The 23809-nt window shown below is 40.2% G+C and overlaps 1 protein-coding gene across 1 annotated transcript in view; it reads right to left on the reverse strand.

Annotated features, from left to right (window-relative positions):
* DLGAP2 (discs, large (Drosophila) homolog-associated protein 2) overlaps nt 1–23809 on the reverse strand; it is a 101946-nt gene that overhangs the window by 15406 nt on the left and 62731 nt on the right. Inside the window, exons 6-8 of the mRNA XM_009880529.1 lie at nt 15489–15838; nt 2124–2209; nt 458–873 (exon numbers count right to left, since the gene is read on the reverse strand). Coding sequence (XP_009878831.1) covers nt 458–873; nt 2124–2209; nt 15489–15838 — 852 coding nt within the window. The remainder of the gene's footprint in view (nt 1–457; nt 874–2123; nt 2210–15488; nt 15839–23809) is intronic.

The raw sequence follows: 23809 nt of genomic DNA on the forward strand, positions 1-23809 counted from the left end.
TTGTTCTTGCCTACTCCTTTCTGTTCTTCCAACAGACCCTTGATGACAGGCAGAAGTGCCTGTAAAGTAATGAAAACTTTTTAAACATGGCTGTTCATTAAAAAGAGGCAAATTCTCAGGTTTCACAAAAATGGCAAAAAAAAAAAAAAGTTCATGTACCTTGTGTGCTCTGGCAAAGGGTCAAGCGCTAGAGCCACAGGAGTAGGAAGAACTTGTCAGAGTCGGAGCTGTGGATGGAGCTATTGCACTATTTGAGCCATATCTAATACCAGACTTTGGCTCCTTAACTACTTTCACAAAACCTTACTCTGGGAAACGGCAGCTTGCAGGACAGGGGTCTTATATTTAACGGTTCTGTAGAGTGTCTTTGGTATGACAAAATGAGACCACAACTTTATCCTAAAAGATTTCTTATTTTAGCAGACATCTATAAGAAAAGATACTAAAATGTTCTTACTTTCTTCAGAAAGATCGTTTTCTTCTGCTTCTCTTTCCATTTCTTTACACCATCCTTCCATTCTCTTAGTTTCAGTATGTAGCAACTTCATAAACCAAGATCCGTCCCGTCGACAAGGAGACATTCGACCAGTCTCTACTGTCTCAATGGCTGGCTCTAGCCAGGGTTCTGGTGGTGGAAGGTTTGAGGTGTCAACTGGGGTCCTATAATCTTCTCTGTAACTGAACAGTCCCTGTGTCCGTACAGTTCTCACTGCGCTGTATTGGGTGGGTGTGCTGGGCTCTGAGTGCTGCTGGAACGATGACCCAAACTGAAGTCCCTTGTCCTCCATGGTAATGTGTCCTGGAAAGCCCTCTAGTTCCAGGTCAGCCTGGACAGCTGCTGTTACGCTGTTTGAGCGCTTGAATCGTCCGTGTCTTGGTGAAGAGGGAAGAAAGAAAAGAGATCAAGACTTAAAAATAAATATGTGATTATACAGAGGCACAGAATAATGTTTCAGGGAGCAGATTCTGTTTTTCTCCTTGGACTTTATGCTAAATATTTTTTCTTTGTGCATATCTGCCTAAAATAAGACAGTGAGTAACGACAGAGAGGAAAACCAAAATGCATAGTGGCATCATTGATCTGAGCAAAGATACAAAAGAAAATAATTTAAATTATCTCTGGAAGCAGATATTGATTTATTCTCATACTACAAAATACCATGTATCATTACTAAACAAACTGGAAATAATTAGCAGAACTGCAGGGTTACATCTCCTGATAGAAGTCTGTAAAGTATATGTATAAAAAATGTCAAATATTAAGAATCGTAATTAGATAAAATCTGAAAATCTGCTAAGTTAGGACTATTGAGAATCCTTAGTAGCAGCAGGTTTAAGACTGTGATATTTTTCACTTGCCTCACAGGATGGCCATTAAATGTTGATTTTCTATTGTTATATGCCACTGAATAATGACATTTTACAAAAGCTTTACGTTGAAAAGTTAGATAGAGTAGAAAAGATTATTTATGAAATCTTTTCACATCTGAGCCTATTGTTTCAAATTACTTCTAGTCAACGATGGTAAAAGGCAATTAGCAGCCAGACACTGCCTGACAGCTGCCATGAAATGAGATAATGGTCCCAGTCCAGTACTTAACAGGCAGTGCCTGCCAGGGATAACCTGTGGGTTAGTACACTGGCCAGCAGTTTCACAAAGCTAGAGAAGGGCCGAACAAGCATAAAAGCCGGATCTAGTTTAGGATAAAGGCACCATGGGTTATGTACTAAGCATTACATCCCCCTGCGTGGACTGGGAAAGCCTGGATCAGCATGAGGGGTCTGCTGCAGTTTGGGCCGGACTGGCCACTGAGATGAAGGAAGAGTATTCCAATATACAGCTCTTTGTATTTGTTCTGCCAATAATGAAATTATATTAATCCACTACTTTAATTTAAAACTTTCACTTCCTTCCCTCCAATTAAAAACTGGAAAGTTAACTAAATATTAAGCAACTGCTAAGTAATCTCTACAAATTTTACCAAATGACCAGCATGCATATAAGAAATTGGGCTTTGTGAATTATTTAGGGGCAGCACTGGCCAGATGTTTGTTATTAACTCTGTTTACCAATGTGCGTTGTGTTACGAAAGACTACAGATTTTTGTACATGCTTGAATTACCGTTTTTCATCTTCCACTTGTACTCCAACAGAGTGGTATTCCCGTAGGCCTCTGCTTTCAGTATCTGAATCAGTTGCTGTTTCCACCTAATTCAACACAAAAGACACATCTGCAGAGTGAGCATCGACAACTCAGCACTATTTCTACCTGCACTCATTCAAAATTAATTACATATTTCCTCTCTTACTGCTAAGAAACACCTAGCACAGTAAAATAAACTGAATAGGTATTCAGCCTGGTATCATTGTTTTGGTGCTGTGTTTTACAAAGCTTCGCACAAGTACTTCTGTTCTGCTGTGTAATTCCCTATTTCAAACCTAAGCAGATGCAATTATACAGTTCAATGGAAGCAGGGAGTAAGCTTGGTCTGAAGAGATGTTCTTAGAACGAGGAATCCACAGGATAGCCCCTTTTTATATTATTATAAAACAGTCTCATTATAGTCCTTGATTTACAAAATAAAATAAAATCTCAAGTAGCCCCATAAACTTGCAAGTGATAAAAAGAAATGCTGCAATGAAATTTTATCGACAACTGCGTTGACAAATATAGAACCATTTAAATGACGTGAGGGATACAGCAGAATGCCATATCTCACCTTTTTTAATAACATGGTCCTGAAAATGCTATATCAAGCAAGTAATTTATGCACTTTTTATAGTATTCCCATCTGAAATACACTTACCGAAATATATTCACAGTAGAGTTTTCTTCATAACTGAGACCACATTGCTTTTGCAAGTTTCTGTGGGATTTTATATAACACTCCCCACCACCACACCGCCCCCAAGTCTTTGACACAGACATGACGAGTGCTGCAGTATGCAAATTATACTGAATCAAGGCAGAATCAGGAAAACAGAAAAAGAGTAGAACCGACTTTCCCTTTTGAATGATATTTTCCCTTTTAAAAAATTAAAAATAATATCAGCAACCAGTTTTTTAATATGCACACTCCATGTGTGCATTCAAAGAGTGTATCCTATGATGACGAGATGGTAACTGTTCCCCTTGCAGCGGTCATAAGCACCTCTGGAAGGAGCCCAATGGCCTTTGCAGCTGTCTCTCAGCTGCACAGTCCCAATCCCACCAGGTTTCTGGAAGGATGCAGACAGAAGGGGGAAGGAGGATAGGAAGTGAATGTACATGTGGACTATACTTCTTGAAGAAGCCAGTTGCTGGTAACTTCTCTTTCCATCTTCAGTCAGTAGCTCCATGGACATTTGCATGGAAGAGAATTCCAGACAGTTATCAGTACACGTTCATATTTACTTGAGTGTAAGTCTTGGACATGTTCATGAAAACAGCTAGTGCAGAAACACTTTAGTGAATGTTAATGACATGTTTGAACTGTACAGTGTGGCGTCAGCCACAGATTTGCCAAAAGCTCTGGATATCAGTGTGGTAACTGTTAGGGAGAGACACATTTCCCAGGGGAAAGTGTGCACTGCTGTCTGTTTCCACATCAGCAGTTGCATGGAAACCGTCTGCATTCACTTGGAGGGGCAGCGTATTGGGAGAACTAAGATATCAGACTTGGTAAGTCTCCAGGATTTGGTGTTGTCAGGATAAAAAGAAAGATTCCTCTTGACGTTGGCAGTGAAAAAAAGCCTCAACCACAGAGGTAGGCAGCTTGGGGAAAAAAAACACCGCAACAACCAACTGAAAAACAGGCAAACTGGTTTCCTAGTTAAGGTAGGTCTTGGCTGCAATGTGGGTGAGAAGCTTAAGCTGTACTTGAAGGGTCACCCTCTCCTGAAAGAACATTGCTATAAGTGGAACAGCCATAAGGTCCAGGTTCTTAGCACAAGAGATATCTATCAGGAAAAACACCCTTATTTACAGCATAGAATGGTCCAAGAGAGTCTTGAATAATAAGTTCAAGTCTAAGTGAGGGACTAGGCACTCACCTAGCCCTTTTAGGGATGTGAGAAAAGCTGTATATGAAAGATCTTCATTAGGGACAGGTGAGCAGAAATTAATTAACTGGGCCAAGAAAGAGGTGCTCATCTAGTCTGTTGGGGGGAGCAGAGACACAAGGTATACTTGCAGCCTTGATAGAGGGATGAGAACTCAGCCAAAGAAGCATAGACATGTTTCGAAGAGTTAAGTCAACTTATTATCAAAGGGAGAGGAGATGGTAGGCAGTGAAGGAGAAAAGGAGGCTGAGGGGAGACCTTATCACTCTCTATAACTACCTCAAAGGAGGTTGTAGAGAGGTGGGGCTTGATTTCCCAAGTAACAAGTGACAGGACAAGAGGAAATGGCCTCAAGTTACACCAGGGCATGTTTAGGATGGATATTAGGAAAAATTTCTTCACACAAAGGGTTGTGAAGCGTTGGAACAGGCTGCCCAGGGAAGTGGTGGAGTTGCATCCCTGGAGTTACTTAGAAGACGGGTAGACGTGGTGCTTCGGGACATGGTTTAGTGGTGGTTTTGGCAGTGTTAGGTTAATGGTTGGACTCGATGATCTTAAAGGCCACTTCCAACCTAGATAATTCTACAATTCTATGAATAAGGGTAGATAACACAAAATGCTTTCTATGGCTCTTGGGTGCACTTGTATGAGTGCTAGTAGGAAGATGATGTCCAAGGTGGGGAAATGTTTTCTGGAGGAAGCCTTTTGATGTTGAAATCCATAGTAACATCTGGAGCGGTCAGGAAGTCTAAACTGTTGCTAAGAGCTATGGTATTTGGCTTCATCCCCAAAGCAACCAGAGTGACTCTGAGTTAAAACACATAATTTAGGAACTGCTTTGTTTAAACTGCAATAAATAATGCCATTAAAGGGCACCTCTTCAACAAGGGATTTCATCTCCTTCTGGAGACAAGAATACTAGAAGATCTTGTTAAAGTTGCAGAGACCACGGCCTTCCAAGCCATATCTGATGCATCATGTAACACCTGTAAAGACGCCAGAGAAGTTATTTTGATCTCAGACGGAGTCACTATAAAGCATTTATTGGAGGAGGAGAGTGACAAAGGAGACTCTAATTTCTGTTATTAAAGAACAGAAAGCACTTGGCAGTTTGGAAAGTGACACTGGAGGGATGCTTAAGACCATACTCTCAAAATCAAGATTTCTTCCTATGCTCAGAAGATGCAGTGGTTATTAAAGTAAGGGATAGCGATAATGGATGGTGATACAGGAAATCTGATCTCCTGAGCAGTTCCAATCTATTGTCTTGGTAGTGAGCAGGCAGGAGACAGGTAATTACCAGGGAAAATTAGTGGATTTCACCGTGGCCTTACAGACTTAGCAAAGATAGTCAGATACCTGGCAGTGTTGATGCCAGGTTATGGGAACTTTCAGTTTCATTCATTCTCCAGAAGGATGCATGAAGGTCTGAGCACTTTTTTTCCTGAGTCACGGAAACGAAGTACTGGCTGTGACAGAAGGTAGAGGATGAATCTTCTGCAGAGTATGTGTTCAAAGTAAATATAGTGGAAAGTGACTACGTGAGCAGGCACAGTGTCCCAGTGATGAGGGTAATACCTCTCAGGGCAGTGACACAGGGAACAGGGTTTTCCTTTTACATGTCCTGCCTCAGAAGTTTGAAGTATAATGGACAAAACTGCCAACCTGGACATTATGAAAAGTAGGTAGCCAGGGTGATTTTGAGGCTGCATCTCTCTCCTTATAGAAGCAGGAGAAAATGTCACAGTGCCATGACCAGTTAGTCAAAGGCTGGAGAAGAGACTGGCTCTTTGTGCACAGCCTGACATGGCAGTGCTTCTGACAAGGCCTAATGACAGTGTAAAGGAGAGTCACAGTGAATCATCATGAATGGCAATCCCCAGGCATGGAAAGAGTCATAAGCGTTGTTGGGGTTCTTGAGGCTTCTTCACACCAGGTAAAATGCTGATGCTGATGGCATGATGAAGTCAGTATACCTGGATTTCTCTGGACCACAGCTAGGATTGTTTTGGACAGCCAACATGGCTTCACTAGGGGAAAATTTTGCCTGACAAATTTGGTGGCCTTCTATGATGGAGTTACAGTGCTGGTAGAGAAGGGAAGAGTGATTGACATCATCTACCTGGACTTGTGGAAAGCATTTGATACTGTCCCACACAACATCCTTGTTTCTAAAATGGAGAGACATGTATTTGATGAGTGAACTCGGTGGATAAGGAATTGGCTGTATGGTCACACTCAAAGAGTGTGGCTCAATGTCTGCATGTAGACCAGTGATGAGTGGTGTCCCTCAGGGGTCCATATTGGAACCAGTATTATTTGAAATCTTTGTCAGAGACATGAACAGTGGGATTGAGTGCAACCTCAGCAAGCTTATGGATGACACCAAGCTGAGTGGTGTGGCTGACACTGCAGAGGAAAAGGATACCATTCTGAGAAACCCTGACAGACTAGAGAGGTGTGCCTATGAGAACTTCAGAAAATTCAACAAGGCCAAGTGCAAGGTCCTGCACCTGGGTCAGGGAAATCCCAAACATGGATACAGGCAGGGGGATGAAGGGACTGAGAGCAGCCCTGCCGAGAAGGACTTGGGGGTACTGGTGGATGAAAAATTGAATATAAGCTGACAACGTGCACTTGCACCCTAAAAAGCGAACCATATCCTGGGCTGCATCAAAAGAAGCGTGGCCAGCAGGTTGAGGGAGGTGATTCTCCCCATCTGCTCTTCTCTCCCACCTGGAGTGAGACTCCACCTGGACAGCCAGTGTTCAGCTCTGGAGCCCCCTGAGTGGGTCCAGAGAAGGTCTGCAAAGATGATCAGAGGGCTGGAGCACCTCTCTTATGAAGACAGGCTGAGAGAGTTGGGTTTGTTCAGCCTGGAGAAAAGAAGGCTCCGGGGAGACCTTACAGTGGCCTTCCAGTACTTAAAGAAGGCCTACAAGAAAGATGAGGAGGGACCCTATCAGGGAGTATAGTGATAGGATGAGGGGTAACAGTTTTAAATTGAAAGAGAGTAGATTTAGGTTAGCTATTAGGAAGAAATTCTTTACTCTGAGGGTGGTGAGACACTGGACTGGGGAAGTTGTGGAGGCCCCATCCCTGGAAGTGTTCAAGGCCAGGCTGGATGGGGCTTTGAGCAACTTGGTCTAGTGGAGGGAGTCCCTGCCCATGGCAGGGGGGCTGGAACTAGATGATCTTTAAGATCCCTTCCAAACCAAACCATTCTATGATTCTATTCTGTTCTATGATTCTATTGGACTGGGTCCAAGGAAAGGATCAACATCATTACTTCTGCTTGTGGGATTGTTGACCAAGATCCTTGACCTTGTTTGGATGAACTGCAGCTCCAGATGATGGTGCCAGTGATGCAGGCACAGGCTCCAGGTTTGATAAGCCTGAAGGTTTGACAAGGAAAAAGAGGTTTGCAGGTGTCCAGGCTGAAGAAGCTGAGCAGATGGGAACACAGGATTCATCAGGGTCTCCTGCTTTCTCACATGGCTCAGCATGCAGCGACAGGACATTGTGTGTCAGACAAGACCTGAGCTGACGTCAGACAAAAGAAACCAAGCTGACATCTCCCCACGTGACAGTCTTTGCCTTCAGTTCCTTCTAAAGCCCTGCACTTCCTTCACAGAGTGATGTTCTTAGGATGACCATTTCTATATCCTATGTTCCTTGGGAACTACTGAATGAGTCCCAGGGGATGATGTGGAGGCCAGATTGCTGGCCACAGAAATAGGCTAAGGATGGTCAATGGTATCTATACTTGCAGGACTAACATACAGCTAGTAAACCTGTGGAGGTGATGTCGTGGCACGTCCTCAAACCAGGACCGGTGAGCCTGGACAGAGAAGAGACTTTTGCCTACCACAAGGATATCTCAGTATCTCAGACATGGTGCTGTTGGAAACATGATGGTTTAAAGATACAAACAAGGAAAGGTCCCTACGGATAAGATCAATTTGGCCAATTGAAGTTGGTGGAACAAAGCAGGCAGAGTGGCAACACACACTTTTCTTCCGTATAGCATATCAAAAGCATATCCGGTTTTGCCAACTACATTGTTTGGTTTAGTAACAGATAGCAGGTCTCCTTTTGAACTCTGCTTCTCGTGTGGAGGCAGATTTCCCTTTATATTTTGGATGGGCTGGTGTCTTTCCATTGATGCAACACAGCAAGAAAAAGCCTTCTTCATCTACCTGTTTTCAAATGCTTTCTTATTGGTATTTCACCTAGAAGTATATCCTGAATAATTTGCCCAATATGCAGTTGACACCTAGAATTTAGAGGCATAAATGAAGTAATCTGCTCTAAAACTGCATTCAAAACAAAATTATCAGGAAAATGATGGCCCAGGTATCAAAATAAAAATGACATTAGTTACCTCTAAATATAAACTCTTTCAAATTATCCTTCCCTCCAGCTTGCCAAGGCTGACACTGACTAAATGACCCCACGATTGCCTTCATATTTTAATGCTTTCACTTCCTCACTGTGCCTTGTAACAGTAGGAGAATGCCAATTTTTGTGTGTGTGTGTGTGCAATCTGTACTGCAAATATTGTAACAACCAATAAAAAAAATAGATCTGGAAAATGGAGGCAAATGCCAACACAAGTAAAAGTGGGAAATAACAAAGTAATTTGCACTCACAAAGAAACAAATGGACAAATAAATTGCATTTCTGAATGACAGATATTATAAAGACTCCTGCTAGAAGACAGCAGGAAACTCTTTAGATTTAATCAGATTGGCCAGGCTAGATTCAAATGAGCAGAGAAGAAAAAGTAACACATTTGGTTTGATTGTGTGGCTCCGGAAACTCAAATAAGTCTTAATAAATCTGTTATTATTCTCCATGATTCATTATTTTTTTAATACTTGCATGGGTTCTAAAAGCTTTAATATTTGCAAATCTGCCCACAATCTCAATAAAGCAAAATAATGTGGCAAATTATATATCTATCTGGTTATGAAGGAGACTCATACAGAAAAGGAAACAGAAAAATAGCCAGACACTGACCAAAAGCAGAAGAAAGGAGTAGATCTAATATAGCAGGTCATCTTCCTCTCTCCTTGCAAACAAAGAACTGAAACTTCTTTAAAATTTGTCACTTTACGCCATGAAAAATGTTGTTTTATAGGCTTATAATATGCCCATAAAGCTTATGATATTAACAGTAAAGGTAATTGAGCAAAGGCAAAATTTCACCAAGGCAAAAAACTCCCCTCCATGTTTTTTGCTGCCAATACAAGGAGCAAACAATACTATGAATCCTCTGTGATCAGTCACTGCTGAGCGATCCAGCTGAAAATTTGAAACCTAAGTATCAGATACGGGCACTGACTTGGTAATAAATGATCCACAAGTAAATTTTACTAACACAGAATTATTTGAATAAATGCAAATCACTATTGCAAATAAATTGCTTGTTATAACCAATCTTCATTTGTTTATAGGCACTCATTCTAGAAAAGGATGCATGAACTCACTAAATTATTCCTTCAGAGTATTTACTAAGCTTTTTTATCTGAAAATTTTAACTATTGAAAAGCAACCTTTATTTCTGTATTAAAGTATTATTCTGCTCTTAAACATGAGCACTGCAACGTAACATTGCAGTGTCCTAAAAATTCCAGTTTAAGCTTCCATACATACTGTTGCTAAGGGAGGCTTGAAGTTAATATATTCCGTGCATAAGAAAACAAATTTTAACCTGGTGCCTTTCAGTTCTCTCTCATAAGCATCAGTAATAAGAGTCCTTCAGGCCACATTATCTCTCCCCATGCAACTTCACTGCCCTCAATGTTTTTTTGCTGCTGTAACCGATTTGTTCTATAATTAGAATTTAATAAACAATCTCTCCGATGATGCACAGGAAGGGAAATAATTCACCTTTCCTCTCTTGCATAGGCTTCTCAGTGATAAGAAGAGTAAAAAAAGGAAGAAAACACTACATTTGACACTAGATCAAGTACATGTAATTGTGAATCCAGATAACCATTCTTAGGTACAGGGAGATCTCATTTGTATGCAGTGACTTCAAAGTAGGAAAAATACTTCAAATAAAACTACAGTACTAACAGCTGCTGCTTTCCTTAACTGATGGAATACTTTTATCAGCCAAAAAACATATACTCTTTCAACATAATTTTTAGAAACACACCAAAATAAGCCTACACTTTCATACTCGAATGATTTTTTGTGCCTCACACAGGGCTCCATTTTGTTACTCCAGTACTTCCCAGCAGAACATCTGGACTACTCAAATACGGTGTGTGGCACATTAAGTGCTAATTACCACCAGAATATCCTACAAACAGTTGAAAACTTCTGCTGGTCTTTTAGGAAACCACTTTTTGCTAAAAATGCATGCTAGAGTTTAGAAATGGGATTCATGTCAAGCTAATATGAGGTAGTAACAACAAAATAATGCACACAGCAGTGGTTACTCATAACTTTTTTGGTGCATTTAATGCTAAGTGGCAAATTGTTCTGAACCAACAAATATTCCACTAGGCAGCAATCTGTGTCTTCCCCACTTTGAATGTTTCATTATATTAGATGGTAGTTAAGAAAACGAGCAACAGTAATTTGTGAAAAGAATAAAAAAACAGATGGCTTTAAAATAACCATATCTTTGTTTTAACTACAATTCCAGCTGTAAGCTTTTTGACAAATGAAGAGGCCAAAATGCAACCACTGGCTGGGAACTCTGCTAACTGGCTAAGCCTGTGAATTCTGGCTCAAATATATACCTATATATATCTGTATAGGTCAATGCTAACTCTATAGGCCAGGTTATAGCCTCTGTACCACAGAGGTGTTATCAAAATTTTCACTGACTTGTGCAGGCCAAGGATCTCATGCAATTCTCTCACAAAAGCACAGTCTGACAGTGATTTTAGGAGGAGAATGAACAACGCTTACCTCTAAACCTTTGGATCATTTATGATCCAAAGACCAGTGTAACCAATGCGAGTATTTCTTTTGATTGCTATGTGTACACTGAAGTAGAGCACTGACAAGGATGGTATAACCTGAACAGTACAAAGAAAATGTAGATGCTCATCCAAGTAAGTATGCCATGTGGGTACAAAATGCTTTTGCCTTAGAGGGAAATTCCAGTTTGACACTGCAGAGTTTCTTGAACAACGTTTTGATAATACGATGCTAATAATTTCATTAAATATATGTATAAATATCATGAAGATTCCCTTTTGACACAAAAAATTCGGCAGGCGAGTTATTGCACTAATCCTCCTTAATACAGCTTTTGATTTATAAGAACAATTTGTTTAATGAAGATTCTGGAGTTTAAAAAAAAACCCTGACATTTTGAAGCATGATATCCTGATGATAAATGAAGATGACAGAGTCCATTCTCTACGCTACAATTAGTACTCATCTCCAAAAATGCCATCATGAATCAGCCTCTACACTTAAAACTTTTGTTTCCGTCTCATCTACTTCCGGCGTTTCTGTTAATTTTGAGAAGCCTTGCTGTCTTTTAAATAGGGAAGAAACAAAGGACTGCATGTTTTGAAATACTTGAAATAAATAAGGAGCAATTTCTTGACACGTTTTCTCATATATTTTACAATTCAGATGCTTTTAATATGAAATAGTTTATAACTAGAGCAGTTTTCGATTGTTAATCATTAGCATATATACAAGGGTGTGCAAAAGCGCACGGAAAATCCCTGAAAATATATTAGCAATAACCTTGTTCTTGACTCTGGTTATTTTACTTTAAACAATCTCTACCCTCCATTTTAATTCAAATACTGTGATTAGTCTTCTGCTGTCATGATAGAAGACAGATATGAAGACTATAGCTACTAGTATTACTAGAGTTTTATTCTTTTTTCCATATATATTCTTAAGAATGCTGACTAAATTTTTAATCCCAGAATCAGTATTTTGCAATTCAATTGAATTTAGGAATCAACATTCTTCCAGTGCCTACTGACACGTCTGACAATATTCCTCTTGATTTAAATATGGCAGTGAAAAAAAACCCCACAACCTAACAGCAGTTTTTTGGAAAAGCTTTGTTTCTGAAGCTTTTTTTTGTTCAAGATTCCCACCTGGGATAGGGCTAACGTACCATGAGGTGGGTTACCATATCTGTGCTGTTCTCTACCCTTGCAGATGGGGTGCTGCTGATCTTCATAGTGAGTCCAACGCTCCCCTACGAGCTTGGGCTCCCTGTGCATGCGAATACGCATGCGAATACCAATCCTATGGCGCACATCGAGTATGCCAGGACTTTTTAAAAGGACTTCTATTCATTACATGTACACTAAACAAATAATATATAACAAAGGCCAATGGCATCCTGGCCTGTGTCAGAACTAGTGTGGCCAGCGGGACTAGGGAAGTGATTGTCGCACTGTACTCAGTACTGGTGAGGCTCCACCTCGAGTACTGTGTCCAGTTTTGGGCCCCTCACTACAAGAAAGACATTGAGGTGTTGGAGTCTGTCCAGAGAAGGGCAGCGAAGCTGGTGAGGGGTCTGGAGGACAAGTCTTATGAGGAGCAGCTGAGGGAACTGGGGTTGTTTAGCCTGGAGAAAAGGAGACTCAGGGGAGACCTTACCGTTCTCTACAACTACCTCAAAGGAGGTTGTAGAGAGGTTCGGTTCGGTCTCTTCTCCCAAGTAACAAGTGACAGGACAAGAGGAAATGGCCTCAAGTTACACCAGGGCATGTTTAGGATGGATATTAGGAAAAATTTCTTCACACAAAGGGTTGTGAAGCATTGGAACAGGCTGCCCAGGGAAGTGGTGGAGTTGCATCCCTGGAGTTACTTAGAAGACGGGTAGACGTGGTGCTTCGGGACATGGTTTAGTGGTGGTTTTGGCAGTGTTAGGTTAATGGTTGGACTTGATGATCTTAAAGGCCACTTCCAACCTAGACAATTCTATGATTCTAAGACATGGGAGCCCTAAACTGGGTCCACAGTAGTTCCACATGCAAATGCTTTATCTTTGTGCTTCCCTGCTCCTGTGTGAAGCTCCGTTGGCAAGCATTCTCACACCAATGTGTTAAAGGAATGAAACATTAAAAAATACACAAATTAACCGTCCTGATAGCAAATTAATGCAAATAAATGCAAATTCAATGCATTACCCTGGCATGGCATGTTAATGAGAAAACAAGTCATTTAGTCAATCAAGGAAAAATGCAAATAAAAAATATCCTTTTCTAAGGATCTTTGATGCAGAAGTCTAAAAGACATTAAATACTTCAACTGTATTTTGGGGGCATAAATTACTATTTATGTAGTCTGCAATAAGAATATTCTACCCTGTGTTTTTATTCCTTACAAACTTGGCAACAGAAATACAACAAAATACCTTTTCTGCTTAGAAACGCTACAGAAAGGTATTTTTCATCTAATGTGAAGTTTGAAACTTACAGCAGAAAAAACCCCAAACAACTAAACCATACTCACAGGATACTGTGTTGAGGGTAATTTTGCAATTTTAACCTTATCTAATGCCAAACGATACAACCAAGCAGTTTGTACTTCTCGAAAGATAACAAACAGCTCATCCTTCTAAAACCTGCAGTTGCAAACAATATTTGCCTTTTTCAGTGTGTGCACCTGAGGACCAGTGTTATGGGCCAAGCGTCAGATGACAAGTTGCTACAGAGGATCTGCTGCCTCCATGGAAATCATTGCACAGATGTTTTTGTGGATTACAACCACATATTATTAAACACACCACATACCAAGAAGGGTCAGAGCCCAGTGAAAAGCACTGGTCATCACCTGCAGTCAGAAACAGGATCAAGTGATGTAATCAAAGTTTCAGAATTAATTGCTGAGATACCAGGACTGACCGAAGGAAGACACCGACATTGTTAAATACCACTGTGCACAGCTGCTGTAAAGAAGAGATAAGAACAGCACTAGATACTATTCCTTTCTGAAGAGTAAGTTTCAGGTTAGGGGCTAAAAGGTACCAAGAATTACTTGCTTCTCCTTCGAGCTTTTCACTGTTATCTGCTAAGCCTCTTCTCTGAACAATTTAGGATACACTAATTACTTTGTCAAACATTTGAAAAGTAGCCATCTGAATATTTCATCATCGCTGTTAAATTGCATTCTAGTCTTCTGCAACTAAAGAAGCAGAAGCAAAGACTTTTATGCCGAGAAATGGACAAGCAGCTTGCTGGCAAGGCCTTTGCCTTCCTATTAGTCTAATACATTGTGGAACACCAAAATTATACCACGCTAAGATGTTAAACAATGATGTTCAATCAGTAGCTGTGACATGCTTAACCCAAATACTTTTCTCTGACTGTGTTTTGAAATTAATGGAAATGGAATTACTAGTTTTTAAACAAAACAATATACTTCCTAGTAGACGAACAGTCACTCACTGTGCTCTGTTACATGGACTATTACATTCTCAAGATCTATGCTGCTGTCTCCACAATACCTTTAACTATGCCAAAATACATGACATTTCCTCTGTAGTTGGTCAGGCAAAAGCAGTGATTTTTGAGCACAGAAGTGAACAGAAGTGATGTAAAAAGGGATATTCACATTGTGGAAATTAAATATTCAGCAGAACAGAAGCCTAAATTTCCCCTCTACTCCTGTGTCTCAAAGGACTTTGCATTCTTTGCAAGTTCAACTTTTTGATTTTTATTACTACTTGGTATTTCCTAGAGATTTGAACAAATGACCACTGCTACATATCTAGTGCTTTCCATTTAGTAGAAGGAATAGCAACCAAAATTTGCATTTGGAATTGTCTTATTTCATTTGCCTGAAACAACGCAACATGACTGAGCTTTCCACAGTCGGACACATGTTTTGTCAGGCAAAATAAATATTGTGGGTTTTGATGGAAAAATGAAGGAATGATCAAAGACCGTGTTTATTCATGTTATTTCATTACTCGCCATCTGTAATCATGCTATACCTACACCAGCATATTTCTTTCTCTTCCTTGGTACCTTCTTCCCAGTACAACTAAAAGTAAGGATGGGGACTCTTTTTAGGTAGAATAACTTGAAGATCCAGCAGCATTGCACATTTTCCAAGGTCAAAAGAGAAAGATAATGGAAAAAAAAATAGTCAAGCATTTTAAAGCTGGTGTAATTCTATAAAAAGGACTGTGAATTCATGAAGGGAAGGAGATGAACATGCTGTTCACCTGTAGCTCTGCAGTATAATTTTCATATCAAGTGTTAATGACAGGTAACCTCCCTAGAGATTTATTCATTCATTTTCTTCCAGGTACAGCATATTAGCCGAAGACTTTTCTGCAGAGCTACGTTGCCATGATGTGAATTACAATTAATGCTAAGCAGCCAGGGGTTGTTTGTTAGATTATTAGAGCCGGTGAAGCTGAATGACTCATTCTATGCTATTTACAGAAAGAAGGCAAGCAATTCATCACAGACAGATGTTAATGATAGGCTACCTGGATCCCTATAGAGGAACGTCGACTCTTAAGAAACTCCTCTGCTTTTGACACTAAAATGGCCTTGTCACTGGTTCGTATCGAGGTGCTCTGGCTCTCGGACGCGTGGCGCTGCGCAGCTGCAGTTTCCAAGGCAAGATTCATGGCCTTGTTACTGTCCAAACTGTCGGTGGAGTTGTACATCCCTCGCCCATCCTGCGGCCACGGGGAAATCCTCTGAGTCCGGCTGTCGTGATATGCGTCCTGCGTGGATTCTGTGCTGCTCTGTGCCGTGACTGAGATCAGTGGCTTGGAAGTGGTACGAGGGGGTACCGGTGGCGGTGTTTTTTTGTAACTTGTGTAAGTTACAGCTATGGAAAGAATTAAAAAAAAAAAAGAAAAGAAAAAAAGAGAAAAGGGAAATCAAGATTAATCTGATAGAAACTTCACAACAGGAATCACCTTATCATTAAGATTATGCTACTTAAAAATGAGGATGGTGCAACATAGCACTTTTGGTGAACCTCACTATTAGTTGAAAGTGTCTCTCAGAGTCAGATGGGTATCCACAGAACATTTTATTTCAACCAGGAAGCAAGGGGTGGAAATGCGAGTCCCAGATTACGGTGAAGATGAAAGAGAGCTAGTGAGGATTTGTGTGTGTTGAGACTTGTGCTGGGTAGGTACACACTGGGGCTTCTGAGATTGTTTCCATATGGGGTAAAGCTGATAAGAGAAATAAAGTAATATTTTTTTTTTCCTCTTGTTATCACCTGAACTGTGGGCTCTATATTGATACAGTGTGTTAAGAAAGTAGCATCAATATACTGGAACAAAATATTATTCTATTATTCAGAAACTTCTACTTTATGGTATGCCATACTTTAACCTTTAAAAATACTTACAGGTATACCAGCTGGAATTAGGCAAGACTGACTACTTACACAAGAAGCGTATGTTTTAAAAATATCCACAATATGGTTAATAAAAGGAAATTCAAGGCATGCAAAAAATGTTACAATATATGCAAAGGTACTAGATACTTGGACACCAAGCAAAAACTACAAGCAGTACCAAAAGCAGTGACTTCTTATCTATTATCCTGCAGTAAGCCTTAAATTCTTAGACCATACACTAAAGGGAGATATACTTAAAAGCAGTGAATATGGAAATAGAGATATAAAAATGGGTCTGAAACACTGGGAGAACTGGATACGCATAAGCAGAACTAAGACTTTTAGTCTGATGTGCAGAGCAGGTCTGAGGCTGGTTTTAACATAGATTCGGTCTTGCAGCGAAAGGCTCAATAAGACATCCAAGAAAGCTCTACAGGTGCAGAATTGTGCAAATACTGCTTCCTTATAAAATTTTAGAGATTTCATAGAGATAGATATTTAGTCATTAATATCACACAGCTGAATTTTCCAATTGCCTAAGCCCACTATACATTTTTGGCACTAATAAGAGCATTTCTGTTATGGAAGTGTTTTTTCCCCAAAGCACATATAATCATAATTCATAAAATTAGCAACTGATACAAAAATGCATCATGATACAGCTTTCCATACTCCTGAGCAGGAAAATCAGGTCCAATTCATTTCTTGTATAATTGCAGGAAGATGCAAGAAAATTATTATGTTTTCCTGTATCAGTAATGCTGAAATAGCATAGCATATACATGCAGAGACCAGGATAATGAACAACTTAAGGAAAAGGTTTGCCTTTTTCTGCTGTTGTTAAATGCATTGGCCATTGCACCAGTGACTCAGGTAACCTTGGAATTGGGGTTACTTGAGTCCAAAAAGGATTCTACAAGAATTCCTCTTCCCATTATACAAATATGGGCTAATGAGCAACGAGGTCAGGAGGAGCGCGTCTCCAGTTGTGCTTTTCGATATGAAGCCATATTGCAGCTCTCTGGAGAGAAGCAACCGGTTTAGGAATTTGTTAATACCTGGGACTGCTGAGCCTGTATCACCAGGCTAGCCGATGGGAAAAGGGAGCCTAGAGAAAACTACTCTGAAATTTTGATTCTTGATAATCATAAATGAAGGGGTGATCATAAAAAAAAGACAGCAAGGCAGAGCTAGGAAGTAAAAACCTTCATTTGAAGCACGTTTTGAATTGAGTGATGCCGCTCAATTCTGGTAGAGATTTAAAGAGTCTTGCTCTGAGCTAAATTGCTCTAACCGAGTGAAACACGTGAAAACACGCTCTTCAGATTCTGTGACTGTGTGCTTTTTTTGAAGTGCCGTTTTGTTGTTCTATCACCAATCTTATCTCCTGTCAGTTTTGTAACCGGCAGTTAAGAATAAAGAAAAACCCAATATTTTTCAGATGCTTTAGGGAATACAGAAAGTTCACGAAAGAAGGGAGAGGCTGTAAAGCTTGGAAATTAAGACAGTGTCTTATGAGCTCAAGCAGTGGCTCTAAGGAATGTTTCCACTAAGAAAGTTGCCATAACACTGCTCCCCCTCCTTCCCCCTGCAAAGGTAGATGCAAGCGATCAAAGTGCTGGGAAACATTAGAAATAGAGACAATGGGGTGAAACGGGGTGAGTGAAATTCAGAACAGGAAGCTATTTTCACCTATAACTTAAGACAGGTTATCACCGTTATAACTAATTTACTGTTTTTTACCGTCTGTCTTCATGCAAAAGAATAGCAGTGAATAATGAAACATATGGTAAATGTGATAATGAAACATCACAAGCGAGTATATCCCTACTATTCGGGCAGCAGATCACTTCTCTGTCTAATGAATATAAATGTTAAACTTCTGTTGGAACTCTTCATAGCTAACTCAATCTTCATTTACATTTCTAAAAACGAATAATTCTCCTTGTGGCAAAATTCTACCAGCCACTTGCCTTTTTTTTTTTCTTTTCTTTTTTTTCCCCTAGGATTGAATACTTTATTCTGGAAATTTCTGATTGTTTCAGTGGAGTGACATGTCATAAAACCACCAAGTATTCCAGTTATCGCAGTGTTCTGGCAAGCATTAGATCATAAGCACTAAACAGGAATTAAAAAACCCACAGATGTTCAAGAAGCAGAAGAAACCAGGAGAAAGACTGAAAGTTTGTGAGAAACTGGCTACATATTTGCAGTGAAATATGGCAGGAAGAAATCCCATTAAGTTCTAAGCTACAGTCACAGAGATCAAATGTTGAGCAGGGAATAAAAAAATTCACCTCTACACAGTTAATGAGTTCATATCTGGAACAACAGTTTCAGAGCCACAGAAATCTGGGACTAACGGAGACTAACAAAATCAGGCAAGAGGATGGAGGTGTGAATTGGCAAGGAAAATCTTGCCACCAAATTCTATTTGCTTTAATCACTCAAGTGGTTCTAGTGCAGTAAATGGGATAACTTACTTAGATTAATAATGTGACCAAGACTTGTCTTAGACAAACCTAGTATGGGTTGATGACTTAAAGAGGTGACTACATAATAGATTAGGGGCTTATTAAAGGAGAAAAGTAACCCTGTAATCCACAGTTTACTGTTCATGCTTAGTCTTAGGTCTCTGATAAACAAGTATTGGCTTAAGGCCTGAGACATTAAATTTTATGTCACTTTCAAATCTTTTTCCCATTAATTATTACATCTGTGAACATTTCTGTTATCAACAATAATGTCTTTTTCTATCGTGTCCAATTCTTGACCCTATCAGTCGTGCATACCACGTATTATACATGGGAAGAAACATTTCCTTTCCCTAACAGAAAATGAACTTCCTTTTCGTTTATCAACCCCTTCTTATGCTGACGGACAGGAGCTCCTGTCAGCTTTGCATCGTTTGCTACTTTGCAAATTTTCTTTGCCTCAGTGGTTATTAGTTCAAAATAAGCACATAAAACCTCCTCAGCGCTGCTTCATGTGTTCCCCCACTTTTTGGTCCATCATTCTATAAACTCCAGAGCGGTGGCAGGTTTTGCTGTCCCGGCAGAGAGGGCTGGTGCTGGGCAACGCAGCCCTGGGGAACTGAGCACTGGCCAACGACTGCCCAAGTAACTCCATCCAGGGCACTGGTGCTGGGATCTGAACTGGGAAAAAGAAGACTGGGATGGAGGATCCTTGTCTTCAGTGACAGCAGGACAAGCTGGGTGTCAGAGCCGGCACAGAGGCCGGGGATGAACAGAGCAAGAGGATCGGGGCATGCGAAAGCAGAGCACCAGGAAGGTAGAGCTGTTGCAGTGCGACTTTAGACTGACTTAAATTGTGGACTTTAGCCGAAGCAGAGACACGCTTCATTTTTTGACATATAAAACATCAATCCTGGGTAATCTTCTGTTGTTTCTGTGGCTCACAGAAGATGACCACAGGTTTCTGATTTCTTTTGTTTTCTGAGTAGTTTTGGTGCGTGTATGCTGGGCGCTCCTGGTACTTCTCTCACCAAACCTGCTGCTGAGCAATGAGGCTCAAGCAAAGTAAAAGCCACAGTCTTTTGCCATGCTGTTAATCAATTTGCAAAATCTATAGCTGCTCTGAAATGCAAAGCAAAAGAAAGTAGATGGCACAAGAGGTAAATATATCTTTTTAGTGTTTAAACTAAACACAGAAAGAATTATGAAAAAGAAATTAATTTTTTCCTTCCAGTTGTATTCAAAGGCTATCTTAATATAGAAAGCTGAATTTATTCTTTGCCTTTTTTAATAAAGAAGGAAAAATATTTTTTGGAGCTCATAAGATACAGTCTATCCCCATCTGTTAGCTTATGATTATCAACCAAAAATGATAAAAATGGTAAAAAACTGTTCTAATTCTAAACTATGCAGGTATTTCAGACTTCCATCTGAATCAAAGCATTAACTGTTAAGGTACTTGCCCCACTTCAACATAAAAATGTGCAATCAGCTCCACTGGATTTTCCTTTAAGGAAGGACGTTATTAGAGACATGTAGAGAAAACAAAACAGTTCTGTGCTGCTCCATAGTGGGCTAGCCTAAACAACGATGAAAACCAGGTATAAATTGTTTAGGAGAAAGGAGCAGGTAGCAATGCAGCATAACATGCATTAATTTGTCACTCAGGCAGGAGAAAGTGTAATGTGTCAATTTATTTTTGTTTGGATCATTGCCTTTATGTAAAGACTGCAGCGCCCATTTATGCCAGCTCCAGTTATCTCCTCCTAACACATGACTTACATTTGATACTTTAACTGCCAGATGACCCTCACATATACAAGATTGCCTATCGGTGATGAATTTGGCACAGAGATGGCTACAAGTGACCTGTTCTGTAAACCACATTAATTTCTCTTATGTGCTTTGTGATCCCGGCCGGGAAGCACCAGTCAGAACCAGAGTATCAGGCATTATGGCAATACTGCAGAGTAACCAAGAAGACAGGCTCAGCATGGGAGAACTGGCAATTTAACGGTTTCAACACATACAATAGAAATCCAAGGAAAGTTTCCCGATAATTCATAAGTAACAGGATTATTTTTTTTTATTTTATTTAATTGATATCCCTGAAAGCAGAATATCCCTCTTAATCTACACTGCATTTGACGAAACTTGCTTAAGGTTACTGTTGCTACAGCCATAGAAATAAGTCAGTTACTCTGCCCATATTTCAGTGCCAACACAGTTCGTATTGGAAATAAAATTACTAAAATAATTCAATTTAGATATACCTTCAGGTTATCCATAGAGATTCACAGACAAAAGGCAGAAGGAGAGATGTGATATATTTGATGAAATATCAGTGGCCGTAGGTGACATTCAGAACACCTTTCAAAAGACAGCCTTTTAATAAATCACTGCTGTTGGTCCATTTGCAAGATAGAGTCACCTGAGGGGTTTTTACAAATCAATATAACCACTAAGCACTTAGTCAAAATAACATTATTTAGGCTGAGATCACAAAGTTAACTGGATGATGAATTTACATGAAAGCACCATCAATTAAAGGAAACGGTTGTCCCTTATGACACACGGCAGGAGTAAACTGGGTTTGCTGTTTTGTAAGGAGGTTTATTCAGAAGGAGGATAATTACTCTTCAGGGAGTATGGGGTTGCCCTGGAGGCAGAGCTCCCCAGGGCACGTTACTGCAGGCAGATGGGGCTTCTCTGAGGAACCACAGCACTGAGAGAAACACGGTGCAAACTCCCAGGCTGACGCTAGATCCTCTCCTTTGCACAGGGAAGGTGAATGCTAACCCTGACATCATTTCAGAAGAAGAAAAAGAGATCTTCTCATAATAAAAGGCCACAGTTAAATCTAAACCTATACAAAAAGAGTACTCAGTTATTGGTATAGTCTTTTGACCGTCATGAATACTGTTCTAGACGAAGGTTTTTACATCCCCAGCCAAAATGGCTGTCCTTGAAATGCCCTGAAATCTCTTCACTATGCTCCATCATAGTCATCAGGACCTCGGAGGTACTCTTAAAATAAAAATGTATGTACGGATGCATAACAGTAACTTCTCAAAACAAAGAATGATGAACATTAAAAAAACGTTAAGAAATCAAAGGGGACTTTTGAAAAAAAAAAAAAAAAATCTCAGCTACTAAAAAGAGTTTATTTCCCACAAAAAGAATGGACTCTTTGATGATTTTGCTACAAGCCATGGATGTCAAAAATAAGAATACAAGTCCCTATTTAAGAGAGGAAGTTGGGACACATCTTTTTATATATGCCTATTGTCAACTTCCTTTATACACTAGTCTCCAATGCCAAACAAAGACCCTTAAAAGACCATTAAACAAAGACTGTTGTGTCAAACAGGCCAGTTTAATTTTTACAAAGCAAATCTGGCTTTTCATAAAGTCAAATTCTGAAATGTTAGAAAGGGCTTTCCTTCTTGGATCAGTAATACCTTTAAAGTTCAGTCATAACAAGATGATTTAGAAATGCTTAGTTTTGACATGTGCGGCCTCTGGCTACGTAATTAAGAAAAAGTCATCAGCTAGAATGAGGGGGAAAGGTTAAGGTAAATTGGTCTGTTTGGATTCAAGTCTGCTGTTTTCGATGTGTGCATCAGTGGCCACCTCAAAGACCTACACCGGTGATGTGGGGTCTGCTTTCTCTTCTCAATGCTGGAGCAGTATGTGCTCAGGTTCTGCAGAGAAAAAAATGTTTTGCTCCATTACCTGATGCCAGGTAGTGCTAATGGAATGTAAATGCAAGTCATAGAATCAATTATGTTGGAAAAGACCTTTAAGATTGAGTCCAACCACTAACCTAGCACTGCCAAGTTCACTAAGCACCACCCTTAGCACCACAGCTACATGTCTTTTAAATACCTCGAGGGATGGTGACTCAAACCCTTCCCTGGACAGCCTGTTCCAATACTTGACAATCCTTTCTGTGAAGAACTTTTTCCTAATATCCAATCTAAACTCCCCTGTTGCAACTTGAGGCCATTTCCTCTTGTCCTATCGCTTGTTACTTGTTAGAAGAGATCGACCCCCACCTCGCTACAACCTCCTTTCAGGTAGTTGTAGAGAGCGATAAGGTCTCCCCTCAGCCTCCTCTTCTCCAGGCTAAACCACTCCAGTTCCCTCAGCTGCTCCTCATAAGACTTGTGCTCCAGCCCCCTCCCCAGCCTCTGGACATGCTCCAGCACCTGAACGTCTTTCTTGCAGTGAGGACCCAAAACTGAACACAGTACTCGAGGTGGGACCTCAGCAGTGCTGAGTACAGGGGGATGATCACTTCTCTAATCCTGCTCACCACACTATTCCTGATACAGAGGCCTTCAAAATAGTTCTCAAACACACCCACTTTGCACTTAAATTGAAACATCAGCTGTGTATGAGTGTAGGGCAGGTGAGGAAGACACATCACATTCTCATACAGTGTGGAATCCTCCAGCCCTTTTCTTTGCTGCTCCCTGCATAGGTCCACACTTTTGCTTGCTGCTCTGCTGGTGAAAGGCCCGGTCATTTCTGAGGGCTTTCCATGTTCAAGAGTTTCTCTATTTGTAAGGTAACAAAAGTGGTATTTTGAACTGTAAGGATATTAAAACCTTGCAAAAAACAGTCATTAAAATTTACCAATGCCATACTGTGCTTGAACTTCAAGAGAGAATTTTATTTTTAAATAAATTAATTCTTTTAATTGAATCTCAGATAAATTTCCCTCAAACATAATCAGCGAGCTACTTTAGTTATTAACCTAGCTTCCTGCTTCTTCCCTTTTCTCATTCAGCGCCCCCCCAGTGAATCCTAGCCAGTAAAGGGACCTAGCAGTTTCTCAGTAGACAGAGAGTCTGTTTGAGCTTGGATATCCATGAAAAGAATCATAGAATCGTCTAGGTTGGAAGGGACCTTGAAGATCATCGAGTCCAACCATCAATATAACACTGCCAAAACCATGGCTAAACCC

Source organism: Charadrius vociferus, unplaced genomic scaffold (assembly GCF_000708025.1).
Source record: "Charadrius vociferus isolate BGI_N301 unplaced genomic scaffold, ASM70802v2 scaffold123, whole genome shotgun sequence".
NCBI lineage: Eukaryota > Metazoa > Chordata > Aves > Charadriiformes > Charadriidae > Charadrius > Charadrius vociferus.